The sequence below is a fragment of the Oncorhynchus mykiss genome, chromosome 7, assembly GCF_013265735.2.
Source record: "Oncorhynchus mykiss isolate Arlee chromosome 7, USDA_OmykA_1.1, whole genome shotgun sequence".
In the NCBI taxonomy this organism is placed as follows: Eukaryota; Metazoa; Chordata; class Actinopteri; order Salmoniformes; family Salmonidae; genus Oncorhynchus; species Oncorhynchus mykiss.
Genome location: NC_048571.1, coordinates 53,323,722 through 53,343,194, shown reverse-complemented (window position 1 = coordinate 53,343,194; position 19,473 = coordinate 53,323,722). Strand labels below are relative to the sequence as shown.

The 19,473-nt window shown below is 41.5% G+C and overlaps 1 protein-coding gene across 24 annotated transcripts in view; it reads right to left on the bottom strand.

Moving 5' to 3' along the window:
• Positions 1-8,680: 8,680 nt before the first annotated feature.
• The window catches only part of LOC110527987 (complement factor H), a 29,044-nt gene continuing 18,251 nt past the window's right edge, over positions 8,681-19,473 (bottom strand). For 7 of the 24 annotated variants that reach the window (XM_036983515.1, XM_036983496.1, XM_036983505.1 and 4 more), the window contains 9 exons: positions 12,095-12,178; positions 11,844-11,927; positions 11,593-11,676; positions 11,342-11,425; positions 11,218-11,268; positions 11,088-11,129; positions 10,725-10,770; positions 9,974-10,055; positions 8,681-9,775 (listed from right to left, as the gene is read on the bottom strand). In XM_036983515.1, coding sequence (XP_036839410.1) covers positions 9,992-10,055; positions 10,725-10,770; positions 11,088-11,129; positions 11,218-11,268; positions 11,342-11,425; positions 11,593-11,676; positions 11,844-11,927; positions 12,095-12,178 — 539 coding nt within the window. In that variant the 3' untranslated portion in view covers positions 8,681-9,775; positions 9,974-9,991. Of the gene's footprint in view, positions 9,776-9,973; positions 10,056-10,724; positions 10,771-11,087; positions 11,130-11,217; positions 11,269-11,341; positions 11,426-11,592; positions 11,677-11,843; positions 11,928-12,094; positions 12,179-12,433; positions 12,620-12,786; positions 12,858-13,810; positions 13,911-14,039; positions 14,226-14,403; positions 14,642-19,473 lie in introns of those variants that run through there. The other 17 variants (XM_036983521.1, XM_036983497.1, XM_036983498.1 and 14 more) reach the window with 17 other exon arrangements.

Here is a 19,473-nt window from a genome sequence, read left to right as displayed (position 1 = left end):
ACTGTCAAGAATATGCATAGTCGAGCATCTTTTCGTGACAAAATATCGCGCTTAAAACGGGAACGTTTTTTATCCAAAAATGAAATAGCGCCCCTAGAGATCTATTAAGCACTTTTCATAATTGTATATGAATGGAGGAGAAAGCACTATCAACACTTGTAGGTCCCCAACAGTAAGCCTTGTGTACTAGATGACTGGACTAGAGTGGGAGACAAATCTACACTCTTGACTCCATTTATATTGGGGTGTCTGTAACTAGCCAAGCCGCCAAGGGTTGTTCATATTTGTGAACAAATTACTTGCCATGGCAACTGCAAAAAGTACAAGCCCATTCAATACCCCTTCATTTCCGGCCACGGTTGAGTTATATGGAGCACCCACATACCTCTTTCCCAAGAATCTCAAAGTCGTTATTTTTCCTTGCCTGTTTTAATTAGTTTTTCGGTGTGATGTGGACTTTTCACCTGCTGCTTTCTAGATGGCAAAATGCAGGGCTCCCTGAATGACTTCGGCATTCCTAGAGAGGACAGCCGCACTATGCAAATTCTTATGGACGCCTTCCGCTTTCAAAAAATGGACACATCTACAGTGATTTGGCATGGGTCCTCCGATCCTCAAAAAGTTCTACAGCTGCACCATCGAGAGCATCCCGACTGGTTGCATCACTATTTGGAATGGCAACTGCTCGGCATCCGACTGCAAGGCGCTACAGAGGGTAGTGCGCAATGTTCCCGAGGGGAGCTGCGCACTGTCTCGCAGAAGAAATATCAGCCCCTCAGAGAAGCAAGAGATTGAACTTCACTGAACTTTCTAGAGTTTTCCCCTTTTAGTTAACACTAGTAACGTTTCGCTCTACTCTGGTAATTATTCTCGAATCAACTCAATATTAGCCACTTTCAATGTAACATACCGAAACAAAACAAACTTTACAAGACATTATAAAAGACAGCTGTGCAAGAGATTTTCTTCTAGGCAGAGCGCATTAGAGTAGAATTCTAGTGCATTGACTCTACACAGACCGGTGGGATATAACCAGTCAGAGCTGCAGTAGACTTATATGCAAATAGTCATTGCAGTATATGGATCTGTCATTTACTTTGAACTGGACTGTATTTACAGCATGAGCTGCTGCCATATCAAAATGAGAGCTGACTGTAGCCACCTGTGCACATTTGTTCATGTTCTTTGCTAGTTAGTGAGTTATTAGCCCAGTTATAGCTAATTTCTAGTCGACAATGGGTGAATTTTTGCTTCCTACAAGAGCACAAAATGTGTGCCTTTCTAGCCATCTTTGAAAACGCTAGTCAGGTAAAGAGCTTTGGTTTATGTCTTAAAGGGGCAGTGTTGTATTTTTTAGTAGCCAATAGGCAGAGGGTAGCATAATTTGTCTGATTCTCTGTAATAATGGTATGGGAATAATAATTAATTGTATTTTGTAAAGTGGTTTCTTGCATTTGCATACGCCATTCCAAGATCGCGTAGCAGTCGGACGTGTGTTTTGTCCTGTCCCGTCTTGTCCCATGTAAATATAGTTTTTTTCCCGTATATTGTTCGTATATATTTTAATCTCACTTTCCATCTACGGACTGAATATACTCTCCTGCAACCCGCCTCACCCAATGTGGTACGGATCTGCTATTTTTATATTTTAGAACCGGAACCCTCATCAGAAGCTAGCCAGCTAACTAGACACTAGCTAGTAGTCAGTTAGCCACTCCTAGCGGTCTTCACCGTTACCTCGGACAACAGCAAGCCTCAGCTCGGTCTATACCTGCCAGTCTGCACAGAGTGATATCAACCCAGAGCACATCTCCGGATTTCTACTGCAAGCTCTGAACCTTTACACCGGATCATAGCAGCTAGCTAGCCGCAATCCGAGTGGCTACTCCTGGCTAACGTCTCTGTCCCGACGCAAGCACCCGCCTTGAGCTAGCCTCGAGCTAGGCCCATCTCCCGGCTAGCTGAAGAGATCCACCAGCCAATTCTTGGTCTACAATACCTCTTTTGCCAATTGACCTGGACCCTTTAATGGCGACACGGGGCCCCGCCAATCCATCACGACTGGTTTGCCGACGTAATCGTCCGAGGTGGTTTCAACAGGCTCTTCTGTTGCGATGTCGCCGGAGGCCCATCTGCTTGCCCCGGCCCGCTAGCTGTCTGAATCGCCTTGTCTCCAGCTCGCCTAGCGTAGTAGCAACTACTGAATCGGCTCCCTGACTCATCTATTGCTACTCATTGGACCCTATGATCACTCGGCTACACATGCCTCTCCCTAATGTCAATATGCCTTGTCTATTGCTGTTTTGGTTAGTGATTGTCTTATTTCACTGTAGAGCCCCCAGCCCTGCCCAATATGCCTTCGATAGCCCTTTTGTTCCACCCCCCACACATGCGGTGACCTCACCTTGCTCAACTGGTGCCTCTAGAGCCAAAACCACTCTCATCATCACTCAATGTACCTCCACTGTACTCACATTCTACGATTCCCTTGTCTGTACATTATGCCTTGAATATATTCTTCCACACCCAGAAATCTTCTCCTTTTACTCTCTGTTCCGAACGCACTAGACGACTAGTTCTTATAGCCTTTAGCCATACCCTTATCCTACTCCTCCTCTGGTGATTTAGAGGATAACCCAGGCCCTGCAGCCCCCAGCACCACTCCCATTCCCCAGGCATCCTCATTTGTTGACTTCTGAAACCGTAAAAGCTTTGGTTTCATGCATGTTAACATTAGAAGACTCCTCCCTAAGTTTGTTTTATTCAGTGCTCTAGCACACTCCAACCAACCCAGATGTCCTAGCCGTGTCTGAATCTTGGCTTAGGAAGACCATCAAAAATCCTGAAATTTCTATCCCCAACTACAACATTTTCCAACAAGTTGGAACTGCCAAAGTGGGCGTAGTTGCAATCTACTGCAGAGATATCCTGCAGAGTCCTGTCATACTATCCAGGTCTGCGCCAAAACAATTCAAGCTTCTATTTTAAAAAATCCACCTTTCCAGAAACAAGTCTCTCACCGTTGCCGCTTGTTATAGACCCCCCTCAGCCCCCAGCTGTGCCCTGTACACCATATGAGAATTGACTGCCCCCCATCTATCTTCAGAGCTCATACTGTTAGGTGACCTAAAGTGGGATATGCTTAACACCCCGGCCTTCCTACAATCTAAGCAAGATTCCCTCAATCTCACACAAATTATCAAGGAACCTACCAGGTACAACCCTAAATCCATAACCATGGGCACCCTCTTAGACATCATCCTGACCAACTTGCCCTCTAAATACACCTCTGCTGTCTTCAACCAGGATATCAGTGATCACTGCCTCATTACCTGTGTCCGTAATGGGTCCGCGGTCAAATGACCACCCCTCATCACTGTCAAACACTCCCTAAAACACTTCAGCGAGCAGGCCTTTCTAATCGACCTGGCCCGGGTATCCTGGAAGGATATTGACCTCATCCTGTCAGTAGAGGATGCCAGGTTGCTCTTTAAAAGTGCTTTCCTCACCATCTTAAATAAGCATGTTCCGTTCAAAAAATGTAGAACTAAGAACAGATATAGCCCCTGGTTCACCCCAGACTTGACTGCCCTTGATCAGCACAAAAACATCCTGTGGCATTCTGCATTAGCATCGAATAGCCCCCGTGATATGCAACTTTTCAGGGAAGTCAGGAACCAATATACACAGTCAGGAAAGCTAAGGCTAGCTTTTTGAAACAGAAATGTGCATCCTGTAGAACTAATTCCAAAACGTTTGGGGACACTATAAAGTTGATGGAGAATAAGAGCACCTCCTCCCAGCTGCCCACTGCATTGAGGCTAGGAAACACTGTCACCACCGATAAATCTACGATAATCGATCATTTCAATAAGCATTTTTCTACGGCTGGCCATGCTTTCCACCTGGCTACCCCTACCCCGGCCATCAGCTCTGCACCCCCTGCAGCAACTTGCCCCCCCCCCCCCCCCCCCCTCCTTCACCCAAATCCAGACAGCTGATATCCTGAAAGAGATGCAAAATCTGGATCCCTACAAATCAGCTGGGCTAGACAATCTGGACCTTCTAATTCTAAAATGATCCGCCAAAATTGTTGCAACCCCTAATACTAGACTGTTCAACCTCTCTTTCATATTGTCTGAGATTCCCAAAGATTGGAAAGCTGCCGCGGTCATCCCCCTCTTCAAAGGGGGTGACACACTTGACCCAAACTGTTATACACCTATATCCATCCTGCCCTGGCTTTCTAAAATCTTCAAAAGCCAAGTTAACAAACAGATCACCGACCATTTCGAAACCCACCGTACCTTCTCCACTATGCAATCTGGTTTCCGAGCTGGTCATGGGTGCACCTCAGCCACGTTCAAGGTCCTAAACGATATCATAAACGCCATCGATAAGACAGTACTGTGCAGCCGTCATCATCGACCTGGCCAAGGCTTTTGTCAATCACCGCATTCTTATCGGCAGACTCAAAAGCCCTGGTTTCTCAAATGACTGCCACGCGTGGTTCACCAACTACTTCTAAGACGGAGTTCAGTGTGTCAAATCGGAGGGCCTGTTGTCCAGACCTCTGGCAGTCTCTAGGGTTCAATTCTCGGGCCGACTCTTTCCTCTGTATACATCAATGATGTCACTCTTGCTGCTGGTGATTCTCTGATCCACCTCTACGCAGACGACACCATTCTGTATACATCTGTCCCTTCTTTGGACACTGTGATATCAAACCTCCAAACGAGCTTCAATGCCATACAACACTCCTTCCATGGCCTCCAACTGCTTTTAAATGCTAGTAAAACTAAATGCATGCTCTTCAACCGATTGCTGCCTGCACCCCCCTGCCCGACCAGCATCACTACTCTGGACGGTTCTGACTTAGGTCTTTGTAGTTGTCAACATATTCTAAGTGTCTGGTTAGACTGTAAACTCTCCTTCCAGACTCACATTAAGCATCTCCAATCCAAAATGAAATCTAGAACCGGCTTCCTATTTCGCAACAAAGCCTCCTTAACTCATGCTGCCAAACATACCCTCGTAAAACTGACTATCCTACCGATCCTTGACTTTGGCGATGTCATTTACAAAATAGCCTCCAACACTCTACTCAGCAAACTGGATGTAGTCTATCACAGTGCCATCCGTTTTGTCACCAAAGCCCCATATACTACCCACTACTGTGAACTGTATGCTCTCGTTGGCTGGCCCTCGCTACAGATTCATCACCAAACATTGGTAGTGCTTACGGCCCAGTACATCACTGGGACCAAGCTTTCTGCCATCCAGGACTTCTAAACCAGGCGGTGTCAGAGGAAGGCCCTAAAAGTTGTCAGACTCCAGCCACCCAAGTCATAGACTGTTCTCTCTGGGCACTTACAGTGTGGTAGCATTCTAGGTCCAAAAGGCTCCTTAACAGTTTCTACCCCCAAGCCATAAGACTGCTAAACAGTTAATCAAATGGCTACCTGGACTATTTGCAATGACCCCTTTTTTTACACTACTGCTACTCGCTGTTATTATCTATGCATATTCACTTTACTCCTACCTACATGTACATATTATCTCAATTACCTCAACTAACCAGCACCCCCTGTATATAGCCTTATTATTATTATTTGTTTTTTTTAGCAAATATTTACTTACGTACTCTAAAAAAATTGCATTGTTGGTTAAGGGCTTGTAAGTAAGCATTTCATGGTAAACCTGTTGTATTCGCCGCATGTGACAAAACATTTTATTTTTATATTATGAAATTATCTTTCGTCATGAAAAAATATATCTGTGGTGGCCTATCAGTAAAGACCCATGGCCATAGTTGTCAGTGTCACTTGTTGCCTTATTGTTGTGTTGCAGGTTTATCTGTACCCTTAGATCTCCTCTTGCGTCTAGCCTTATAAATGCTGTCAAGAAAGCCTGCACATACTGTATGACCAGTCTTCATCAAGGTGAGGGGGAAGAGTCCACATTTTGAGCTACAGAAAGGGACACCAGCAGCCTCATCCTGGGACCTCTGATCCTAAAAGCAACAGTTCAAGGCTTTGAGACTGTGGATGGACGCACAACGGTGCAGTGTAAGCACAGGTCAAAGAGCTTTTTTAGCACGTTGAGATAATGGCCTTGTTATTCCCAGTAAGCATAGTTGTGAATGTATCTATTGAGTTTCGACATTTGGCAATGACAGTGACCTACAGTGCTCTCGGAAAGTATTCACTGCCCTTGTTTCTCTGCTAAAACATGAGCAATAAAGGACTAGTTCACACATTTTGTTGGGGGGAATATAATATTATATATATTTGTATTAATTTATCAGGGACCTTCAGCACCCCTACTTCCCGTGGCTATGATTGAATATCCCTATGAGCATAGTGAAGTTATTAACTACACTTTGGTGTATCAATACACCCAGTCACTACAAAGATATAGGCATCCTTCCTTACTCAATTGCCACTCTGGGATTTCACCATAAGGCCAATGGTGACATTAAAACAGTTAAAGAGTTTAAAGGCTGTAATAGGAGATAGTGACCACTCAGCAGAGCTGCTTCCAGAACAAGATTCATGCCAACCTATGCTTCTTAAAGAGAAAGTAATCAGATTTACGTTACTGAGTTTGGGTAATTCAAAAGTTAAGTTACTGATTACAATTTAGGACAGGTAACTATACTGAACAAAAACATGCAACACTTTCAAAGACTTTACTGAGTTACATTTCATAGAAGGAAATCAGTCTATTTAAATCAATTCATTAGGCCCTAATCTATGGATTTTTCACATGACTGGGCAGGGGCGCAGCCATGGGTGGTCCTGGGAGGGCATAGGTCCACACACTTAGAAATCAGGTCCACCCACTAGGGAGCCAGGCCCAGCCAATCAGAATGATTTTTTAAACATTCAATTATTTGGAAACAGCTCTGTTGGGCATTCCTGCAGTCAGCATGCCAATTGCAAGCTCCCTCAAAACTTGAGACATCTGTGACAAAACTGCACATTTTAGTGGCCTTTTATTATCCCAGCACAAGGTGCACCTGTGTAATGATCATGCTGTTTAAATCAGCTTCTTGATATGCCACACCTGTCGCGTGGCTGGATTATCTGGCTAAGGAGAAATGCTCACTAACAGGAATGTAAATAGGGTTGCCAACTGTCCCGTATTAGCCGGGATGTCCCTTATATTGGGCTAAATAGGTTTGTCCCATACGGGACCTCCCTTGTCCCGTATATTCATCCAATAACAGTATAGTGTAAACGCGCCAATTCATGCAAAGTAATTTCTGTTATTGTTCGGTCGGTTTGGCATATCAAGGAAGTATAGATAAACATGCAAACAAGACTGTGCAGCTACAACAAACAATGTGAGGTAAAAAATATGTGGGTTAAGCCCGTCAGTGTTGACTCGACCAAAGCTTTCTGTACTTTATGTGTCGGGAAATATCAATTGGCCACGAAGGGGAGAATGACCTAACTCAGCATGCTTCCACAGAAATGCACAAGGTCACGCTAGCTAAAGGTGCTAGCAATATCGGCGCATTCTTCGTGACGTCTACTGCGGAAACTGATATAATTGGAAAACACCTCCGTTTACCAGTTATTGAGCAGAGCCAACAATCACATTCTGAAAGCTAATTGCCCAGCTCACATAGCTCATAATGCCTGCAAGCACGCCTGCGGTCAGTGGATATTGAGACAATTGTTTTACAGCCACTTATCAGTATCCGCTTCCCGAAGAGAGGAACTGCATGAATTTTTTTGTCTTTTTTGACACCGAGTGGCGTGAAATTCTGCGACATGTTTGCACACGATGGCTCTTCATCCAGCTGTTGATCGTCTCCAGCAAAGCTGGCCAGCTCTTACATCATACTTCAGGTCCCTTAGGGAGACCTGTCCTGTGGCACTGAATAGTATTTTCGAGTATAAAGAAAAAACAGAAGATGCTGAGATTTATCTGTGCTTTTTCCACAAAGTGGGTGTGTTTTTGACCAACTCGTAAAAAAATCTGGAGGAAACAGCGCTCTGCATCATAGATGTTTACGAGTAAGTCCAAAAGTTCAAAATGTAAGATGCTTCAGCTGAAACAGGACAGTTTTTTTCTGAGTAGACCAAGCAGCTGATGGACAAACAATTGTCAGCACAAAGGTCCAAGCAGCAACAGGACTTTGAAGTTCTATGACACTGTCATTACATACATTGACAAGTGGTTTGATTTCTCACCAGAACATGTAATACAGTCAGTATGGACCAACTCTATGAAGAGTTTTGTGCTAGCCTGGAGGAAATACAGAATACCAGACAGGATACCACAAAATCCACCAGTGCGAAGTAGGTGGCAGTTTTCAAAAACTTAGGGAAAGCCAACTTGATCAACATGTTCAGGATTGTCTCATTTGTCCTCAGTGTGCCAGACTCAAATGTCTTTGTAGAGAGGATTTTCTGTCTGATGACCATTAAATGGTCAGACTCAAGAAACCGATGTAGCACAGAGCTGATCAAAAATGAACTTCAAATATCTGGGAACTGTGACTTGTCATGTAATGCCTTCTCTCTAGCTATGCAAGAGGAGAAAGGACGGCTTGAATCAGTCACGAGCAGCAAAAAATATGTAGACTTGGTGAGTGACTCATGCCCCTCTTTCCTCTTTTGCATTTGAAACGTTTTTTTGTTGTTGCTGTAAAGATCCAAATTGTGATTTCTTTGATAATTTATTTAGAGATTTATTCATATAAGTTTACATAATGATGGAGTTTTAGTAAAGCTATAGGCTAAATGGAATATAAAAATGTTTTGCCTTTCCAATTGAATAAGAATATGAATATACACTGTATCACTGTATTCACACGACACCATACCCATACCGCCGTGGCACTGTGCACTGACTGGCACGCCACCTTTTGTCCCTTATTTGGTAGTGAAAAAGTTGGCAACCCTAGATGTAAACTAATTTATGCACAACATTTGAGAGAAATAAGCTTTTTGTGGATATGGAACATTTCTGGCATATAGTATAGTAACTGTAACAGATTACATTTACAAATGAACCTACCCAACCATGATTATTAGACAATGTACATACTTTCATATTTACACAAATGTGTCTCAAAGAAGGAGCAAAGGCAGTTATCATAAAAATAATTTGATCTCTTAAATCACACAATACAAACTAGAAAATCAAAAGTACAAAACCTCTAAGTAAATAAGATTGACATTATTTTGTGACATTTGGGGCTGCAGGAAAATAACATGAAGAGCTGGTTTCCTGGACCCAGATTAAGCCTACTTGAAAAGGAATACAGTGCTGTAGGCTTAACCTGGGTCCAGGAAACTGTCTCTTACTGTTATTTTCCTGTGAGCCACGATCAGTAAGCACACATTTAGAAATGGTCAGTGATTATCAGCCTGGGGATTTCCTCAGTCATACATTTTGTTTAGTGCACTAATCTCATTACAGGGGCTTCTGCCCACACAACAGAGCAAGCTAGCAACCTGTAGTCAAATATGGCAGTTGAAAAGACAATTAGGTATATTTCAGTTTTGTATATAAATGGAGAAAAAAAATATTTAAATACCGGTTTTCAAACATTGGGTTAAAACATTTCCGCTGAACTGACTTTCAAAAACAACTTAATAAAAAGTGCAATTATAACTTCCATTCAGTATTGCCACATACATAAAGGCACTGTAAATTAAATGGCTTTGTCCAACCAGGGAATGGTCAGAGGAACAATCCGCTGGCACTACTTTTCAAGGCTACAGATGCAGACTAGCAGATAGGTGCAGTCCTAGCCCTGGAAAGAAATGAGACATTTTAGACAAAGCATTAACTCAGCGGAGCAGTTTTAACAATAGTGTCACTATTTAGATTACTCAAGCTCAAAAGACTAACACAAACCGTATAGTCATATGAGTGAGATTTTGGTTAAAAGATGGTGAACATATTTTTGAATAATGGTTTTAATATAATGATATGTATGAACTGTAGGTACCTTGGGTAGGCATTCAACTTAGTTATTTTGAAATTGTAATAATTCCTCTGTTCGACTTCGGTCTTCTCCAAACTGGTACGAGCTATGTATCATTTTCAAACAATGACAGTTTGTCAGGATTACCATGTTTACATATAATAGTGCAGTAAAGAAATATATTCCGCATGCCAATCTCAGTATTTTAGCAGTGTTTTAGTTGGGTAGTTTGTGTGTTCCAGTGTGGTAGGCAGTTAGAAAGCTGGTCAGCTCAGCACTGTGTATAGCCTAGCCTACTACCCCACCTCCCTTTAGAACAACATACTCTATTCTCTTTTTCAAAGCCAATATCTGTCCGAGAGTGCCTTTGCAAAGGATTTCCTTACTACCTTGATTTTTCAACACACTGCAGGAAAAATGTAATTTTTTGGCCAAAACAGGGAAAAGTAACCAGCAAAAAGTTTGATCATGCAAATCACAGATACTGTAGGGAATAAATAAATACAGTATAAATGCCCATGGCCAGACTGAATGTTAGTTGATGGGTTATGTAAATAAAGTTTTGTTAACAAATATTGTTTAGGTCAATTAATTGGCCAACCGTATAGCTAGTTTATCCAAATAATTGTTTGATTTAAAGCCAGAAGCTGTGGTTAATGCACATACAGTATAGTTAGTAAGAGGAAAATATAATCTTTGATTTAGTTGTAGGTGAAATCGTGCTTAATCATGGACTATTTTCGAAAAAGATAAATTATTAAATGTAGGTTCTCACCCTTTCCTCTTCCAATACCGTGTGATCAGAACAATAAGTGTAACTGCTAAAGACAAGTTATCAATCATGAGTCCACTGTATGATCTTCAAATGGTGAAGAGAAAGTGTAACACAAATCTGATAAACATGGTAAAATGTGAAAGTAGGCAGTTTAACTAGGCTTACTAGTGTAACAAATCAAGTAATGTGGAGGAAATTCCTGATGGGCTACAGAAGGGAATGTTTCCCCAGTACAGTATAAAACAAAGTATCCAGTTTAGTTAGAACATATCTTTGAACTCAACAGCTACTTCTTCAAAAAGTGTATTAGAAACAAATATCCCCCCTCTCACTTGTGATTGTTTCAAATGATGGAATTCTTACTTATGACAGTGCCGATCCCACTTCCCACAACTGCTGCAATCTCTGAAATAGAGATTCAGTATTATTTGTTCAAATATGAGCTAGAAAAATATACTACAAAATAATAATCAATTGAATCAACTTAACTCACCAGTACCTGCATTGGTGTCATGTTCCCCAACGCCATTATTCCTCCCTGAAACTGCAAATTTCAAATTAAATGAATAATCAAGCCCTTGATTACACTAGGATAGATTTACTTGGATTTCCTCTACCTCGTATTGTGGGTGGAACAGTCGATGTTGTTGTTATTGATGATGTTGATATAGTTGTTGGTTTCAAAAGAATGTCATTGACATCTATGAAATAGAAATGTACAATGATTAATCAGTATTGCACCTTCATGCAGTGCTTTCATTTTTAATTAGTGTACACCACTGTTACTCCCTGAAACTGCAAATACCAAATTCAATGAATTATCAAGCCCTTGATTACACTAGGATAGATTTACTTGGATTTCCTCTACCTCGTATTGTGGGTGGAACAGTCGATGTTGTTGTTATTGATGATGTTGATATAGTTGTTGGTTTCAAAAGAATGTCATTGACATCTATGAAATAGAAATGTACAATGATTAATCAGTATTGCACCTTCATGCAGTGCTTTCATTTTTAATTAGTGTACACCACTGTTACTCCCTGAAACTGCAAATACCAAATTCAATGAATTATCAAGCCCTTGATTACACTGGGATAGATATACTTGGATTTCCTCTACCTTGTATTGTGGGTGGAACAGTCGATGTTGTTGTTATTGATGATGTTGATATAGTTGTTGGTTTCAAAAGAATGTCATTGACATCTATGAAATAGAAATGTACAATGATTATTCAGTATTGCACCTTCATGCAGTGCTTTCCTGTTTAATTAGTGTACACCACTGTTACTCCCTGAAACTGCAAATACCAAATTCAATGAATTATCAAGCCCTTGATTACACTGGGATAGATTTACTTGGATTTCCTCTACCTCTTATTGTGGGTAGAACAGTCAATGTTGTTGTTATTGATGATGTTGATATAGTTGTTGGTTTCAAAAGAATGTCATTGACATCTATGAAATAGAAATGTACAATGATTATTCAGTACTGCACCTTCAAGTGTACACCACTGTTACATATGACACTGACAGGGATTTACAGAAGGAAGATCAATGACAATGTTCCTTATCATAGTCCGACACATGCCTGCAGTGTCTAGATGTAGGGTGATGGCGGATCTACAACAATAATATATAATGTATCCTCTGTAAAGCATATAACCCATAACAGTTGGCAGATAATTGATCAAACATAAATGGAATCCATACCTTTACATTCAGGAGGTAATGAGTTGTATTCACCATCTTCAATGCACTCAATTGATTTGTTTCCAATGAGGGTGTAACCTTCATTACAGGAGTACTGTATGACACAACCATACTCTGGTAACTCTTCACCAGGCTTCTCTATGATCGTGCCATTCATTATCTCAGGAGGTTTATCACAAGTTACCACTGAGGAAGACACATACATGGTTGCATTATATCTGTGGTCTTTATTCAAACAAGTTCAATGCCTTATTTTCATTTTATTTAACCTTTATTTTGACAAGGAGTCATGCTTTGACAGGGAGTCATGCATAGATGTCCAAGTGTGTCAATGGCAAATATGGGAGATTTACCTTTACATCTTGGTCTTCCACTCCAACCTGTGGCATAACACTGCCTGTAACTTGGGCCCATAAGTTGATAACTAGAAGAGGAGGAGAGAGCATGTGAGAGGTGGTCAATTATGTATATAAACCCTGGATTGCTTATGCCATCTATTGGCTATTGAGAGGTTTTGAAGCCTACGGTCGGCCATATTTGCACTCCCCAGTAGGAGCAGTCCTCCATAGGAATGAATGCAATTCTACAGTACAGTGCCTTCAGAAAGTATTCACACCCCTTGATTTTTTCCAATTTTTGTTGTGCTACAGCCTGAATTTAAAATGTATTACATTTAGATTTTGTGTCACTGATCTACACACAATACCCCATAATGTCAAGTTGGAATTATGTTTTTAGAAATGTTTGTAAATTAATTAAAAGCTGAAATGTCTTGAGACAATAAGCATGCAACCCTTTATGGCAAGCCTAAATAAGTTCAGGACTAAAAATGTGCTTAACAAGTCACATAAGTTACATGGACTCACTCTGTGTGCATTAACAGTGTTTAACATGATTTTTAAATGACTACCCCACACATTCAATTATCTGTTAGGTCCCTCAGTCGAGCAGTGAATTTCAAGCACAGATTCAACAACAAAGACCACAAAGAAGAACTCCTATTGGTCGCTTAGTAAAACTTTGAATTGTGTATCAATACATCAATTGTGATTTTAAAACAGTTTTTCAGCAGTTTTAAGGGTAGGAACATGCTTCTTTATCACATTTGGTTATCAAAATTGCCTTAACATACTAAAATGTTTCAGTTCATCTTTAATAAATTAATTTCTATAGCTTCCAAAATATGTCTTACAGCGGTGGGGGAGTGCCAAGATGGAGGCACGGTGGCTTTAACACAGCACCCCTTATCAGCCATCTAGTTTATACATTCATTATTGGAGGTGGTTGGGTGGGGTGGTTGTCTGGCATTGAATCTTTTGACAAAATCATTCTAACATACTCTGATGATACATTAGATACATGATGAAGCATACTCACCCTTTATCACAGATTGCTCTTGCTGATGCACCAAAAAGTGTGCCTTCCTTAAACTCATATGTCAAATGTGGCATCTTCCTGGGGGCACCACAGTCCTTCTCTGAAATGAATAATCATCGAGCCAAGTTAACGCCAGCAACAAACAATCAAACAGTAAATAAATCAAACATGCAATAAAAATCGCACTTTACAGAAAAACTGAGAAAATTGCTACTATTTTGCCGCATACTTTTGCAGGTTAATTTGAGCGTGCTCCACTTTCCACTCGTGCAGGTGATTCTTTCAGATCCTTGCTCTTTCAAGTAGCCGTTGGCACACTCAAAAGTGGCTTCCCCTCCCTCCGGAAAATCGTTCATTAATAGCGCATCAGTCGTTAGAACAACATTTCCCTCTACTTGAGGTTTGGGACACTCGGCTGTGAGAACATGATATAGTAGAATAGGTCAACTCCACACACAATGAGAGTTACGTTGGCCAGCTCAAATTAGCAAAGTGTCTATTTGTAACCAAAACATTAAGCTATAACTTTTATAAACGTTAGCTAGCAAACGGTTACTGTACAGCAAAGTTACCATGACTAGAAACGTACTCACCATTTCCACTTGTTAAAAAGATAAGGCATATCAAGCACTTAGTCCATGCATTTGAATAAAACATTATACTGGCTGTCCTTTTTAAAGTTGATTTTATGTGAAGACAAGTCGGTCTCTCGATCTAACAAGTTCTCTCTGATCTTGTTGGCACTACCTAGCTGGCTGTTTACTCAGTACCAACCAGTCCCATGGACGACTTCAACTGTCGCTTGAAGATATTTTCACTTTCCAGCAACCATAGCAACCCTGTAGCGTTTCACCTAAAACGGGGTTTCACGTAGTTACCACAGCTACAAAGTCAATACACAACCATATCGTAAAAAAAACAATTAAGACAAAAATTTGCTTTTTGGTCTTCATTTAAGGTTAGCATATTGGTTAAGGTTAGGGTAATGTTATAAATCACATTTTAAGAAGATATGGTGGCTGACTTTTGGCAGTGTTAAATTGTGACGCCCGTAACACCACGCGCAGAGTAACCCAGAGCTACTCCATAATAACCTAATAATACAGTATTATAATTAATCCTGATTAAATAATTATTATGATATGTTTCTGAAGAGGGCCTAGTTGAGAATACATAGAAGGGGAAATGGAGTTCATGTAATTTTGACTGAAGTGGAGAAAGCTATGAGTTAACTGACCACATCACTGAATAGTTTCCATCCTCCCCTGCCTTGTGACCTGTGGACAAGTTTGAGTTTCGGTTGGCTCAACTGAAGATAAATTATGCACTTGATCTGTCAACGTGTCTTATTGCGCTTTATGCGCTTGAAACTGCACAGGATAGAGGTCAGGGATTTGGGCAGGCTTTGTTAAAATCCCCATATGCTCTAAGTTATATATTTAACATATTACAATGGTCATTAATAATAATAATAATAATATATGTATTTTATATAGAGCTTTTCATTACATGAAGAACCTCAAACGCTTTAAAAATGAAACAAAAAACTCATTTATTGATGGTAGTTCGTTCATGTGTTGGCTGGACAATGATCTTATACGGTGGCGGCGTGTCCAGAGGACATCAACTCACGGGACTCGAGCACGGACTCCTGCTTCCACTTCAGTATCCGAGCGCACAATCCTCCTTATCATTTGCTCATGCATGAACATAAGACTACATTGGTATGGTTCTTGTATAATTCAAAGTAAGGGCATGGGAACAAGTATACAGACTTCTATCAAACGATAATGATATCGTATCTTCCATTTCCTGCATAGGAATAACTGAGCTTTTTTCCACAGTTGGAGAAATCTAGGGCGTATCCTCCCCTAAACTGGAACTGGTGGAGATCTCCAAAACAGCACCGTTGCCATGGTAAGTAGATTGTCTACAGAAGAAATATCCCTGACAGCAGTGGCGGTTCTAGCTGGTATGGCTCCCTGGGCGAACCCAACCTTCAACCCCCCCCCCCCCCCCCCCCCCCCCATACAAAAAAAGCACCATTCTGCACTGACTGTAATTTTTATTCAGACATTTGGAACAACAAAAATGAATCATCCTAAAATTTAAAACTATATAAATATAAAAATACATACAAAAAGAAGTAACAAAGACAAATAGAAACAAATTTGTGTTGATTTGGCACTCGAGCATCAATACATTACCCATCCCTCAACACTGTCAACTAAGAGTCAAGACTAAACCAATTCACCTTGGTGGTGTGCACACTGGTTTTATATTATTCTTAACGATTTCGCACAAACCAGAAAAAAAATGCAACAATATGTCAGTGAAACTATATATTTACAGTATTATGAATGAATTGTGGTTTATTTGGTAGCATTTCGTAGTGTGACTGATTTGACTAATTGCATTAGTACTGTACGAAGTTAAAGGTGCACTATTTGATAGATTCTCACGCTCCCCCTACCTCGGGCTTCCAGTGGGGAGACCTGAGGTCAACCTCCCCCACACCCCTCCCCATCTCGTACTTCTGAGTGGCTGACCTTCCCAAGCAGTAGCCTGCCTAGATCACAAACTTGTAAGGACCGACGCTGGAGTTGAGAAACAGGGACGCGGAGTCAAACATTTAATCGGAAAAGACGCATAACAAGATGGCGCCGACAGAGATGGTCGCCTCGCTTCAGGTCCTTAGAAAACTATGCAGTTATTTGTTTTATAATGTATTATTCCTTAAATTGTTAGCCAGAAAATCTCAAGTGTTATTACATACAGCCGGGAAGAACTATTGGATATGAAAGCGATGTCAACTTACCATCATTATGACCAGGAATACGTCTTTCCCGAAGCGGATCCTTTGTTCGGACCTCCACCCTGGACATGCGATCTTATCCCAGAGGCCGACCCAAAACACCGCTGTCGCCGCAGGAGAGGCAGACAGAGCGGCCTACTGGTCAGACTCAGAAGGCGAGCACACCATCCACCGCTTCCTAGAATATAACTCGCCAATGTACAATCTCTAGATAACAAGGTGGACAAAATTAGGGCATGAGTTGCCTTCCAGAGAGACATCAGAGATGCTCTGTTTCACGGAAACATGGCTCACTCGGGATATGTTGTCAGAGTCAGTACAGCCACCCGGATTCTTCACGCGTCGAGCCGACAGAAACAAATATCTCTATGGTAAGAAGAAGGGTGTATGCCTTATGACTAACGACTCATGGTGTAATCACAACAACATACAGGAACTCAAGTCCTTTTGTTCACCCAACCTAGAATTCCTTACAATCAAATGCTTCCAGGGAATTCTCTTCGATTATAGTCACAGCCGTGTATACCCCCAACCCCCCCCCCCCCCCTCAGACAATAACATTGTCGTATACGCTGACTCGGTGAGCGAGTTAGTTAGCAAGTGCATCGGAGATGTCGTTCACTCTGTGAACATTAAAACCTTCCCTAACCAGAAACCGTGGATTGATGGCAGCATTTGCGCGAAACTGAAAGCGCAAACCACCGCTCTTAATCATGGCAAGGCGACCGGAAACACGACCAAATACAAACAGTGCAGCTATTCCCTCCGCAAGGCAATCAAGCAATCAGTATAGAGACAAAGTAGAGTCGCAATTCAACGGCTCAAACGTATGTGGCAGTGTCTACAGTCAATCACGGATTACAAAAAGAAAACCAGCCCCGTTGCGGACACCGATCTATTGCTCCCAGACAAATTAAACAACTTCTTTGCTCACTTTGAGGACAATACAGTGCCACTGACATGGCCCGGTACCAAAGCCTGTGGGCTCTCCTTTTCCTTGGCCAAAGTGAGTAAAACATTTAAATGTGTTAACCCTCGCAAGGCTGCCGGCCCAGACGGCATCCCGAGCCGCATCCTCAGAGCATGCGCAGACTAGAGGTCGACCGATTAATTGGAATGGACGATTAATTAGGGCCGATTTGAAGTTTTCATAACAATCGTAATCTGCATTTTTGGACACCGATCATGGCCGATTACATTGCACTCCACGAGGAGTGGCAGTCTGACTACTTGTTATGCGAGTGCGGCAAGGAGCCAAGGTAAGGTGCTAGCTAGCATTAAAAATAATCAATCTTAACATAATCACTAGTTAACTACACATGGTTGATGATATTACTAGTTTATCTAGCTTGTTTTGCGTTGCATATAATCAATGCGGTGCCTGTTAATTTAGCTTTGAATCATAGCTTGCTTCACCAAACGGGTGATTTAACAAGCGCATTTCAGAAAAAGCACTGTTGTTGCACCAATGTGTACCTAACCATAAACATCAACGCCTTTCTTAAAATCAATACACAAGTATATCTTTTTAAACCTGCATATTTAGTTAATATTGCCTGCTAACATTTCTTTTAACTAGGGAAATTGTGTCACTTCTCTTGCGTTCTGTGCAACAGAGTCAGGGTATATGCAGCAGTTTGGGCCGCCTGGCTCGTTGTGAACTGTGTGAAGACTATTTCTTCCTAACAAAGACAGCCAACTTCGCCAAACGGGGGATGATTTAACAAAAGCATTTGCGAAAATAGCACAATCGTTTTTGGTGAGTGACTCATGCCCCTCTTTCCTCTTTTGCATTTGAAAAGTTTTTTTGTTGTTGCTGTAAAGGTCCAAATTGTGATATCTTTGAAAATGTATTTTGAGGTTTATTCATATAAGTTTACATAATGATACAGTTTTAGTAAATCTATAGGCTAAATGGAATATAGAAATGTTTTGCCTTTCCAATTGAATAAGAATATGAATATACAGTGTATATTCATTCACACGACACCATACCCATACCGCCGTGGCACTGTGCACTGGCACGCCACCTTTTGTCCCTTATTTGGTAGTAAAAAAGTTGGCAACCCTAGATGTAACCTAATTTATGCACAACATTGGAGAGAAATAAGCTTTTTGTGCAAAGGAACATTTCTGGGATATAGTATAGTAACTGTAGCAGATCACATTTACCTACCCAACCATGATTATTAGACAATGTACATACTTTCATATTGTCACGTTCTGACCTTAGTTCCTTTGTTTTGTCATTGTTTATATGGTCAGGGCGTGAGTTGGGGTGGGAAGTCTGTTTGTTTTTCTATGTTTGGTTTCTGTGTTCGGCCTAGTATGGTTCTCAATCAGAGGCAGGTGTTGTTAGTTGTCTCTGAGAATCATACTTAGATAGCCTTTTTCCACCTGTGTTTTGTGGGTGTTTATTTTCTGTATTTGTGTTACGTGTGTATGTCACCAGACAGGACTGTTTCGTTTCGTTCATTCTGTTATTTTTGTATTGATTCAGTGTTCAGTGCTTTCTTTAATTAACATTATGAACACTTCCCACGCTGCGCTTTGGTCCTCCTCTCTTTCTCCCGATGACATCCATTATAGAAACACCCACCACAAAAGGACCAAGCAGCGTGGTAACGGGCAGCAGCAGCAGCAGCAGTGATGTCAGGACTCCTGGACATGGGAGGACGTTTTGGAAGGCAAGGGTTGCTACACATGGGAGGAGATCCTGGCTGGAAGGGATCGCCTCCCATGGGAACAGGTAGAGGCAGCCGGAGAGAGGATCCAGCGACATGAGGGAACACGGCTGGCAAGGAAGCCCGAGAGGCAGCCCCTAAAATGTATTGGGGGGGGGGGCGGA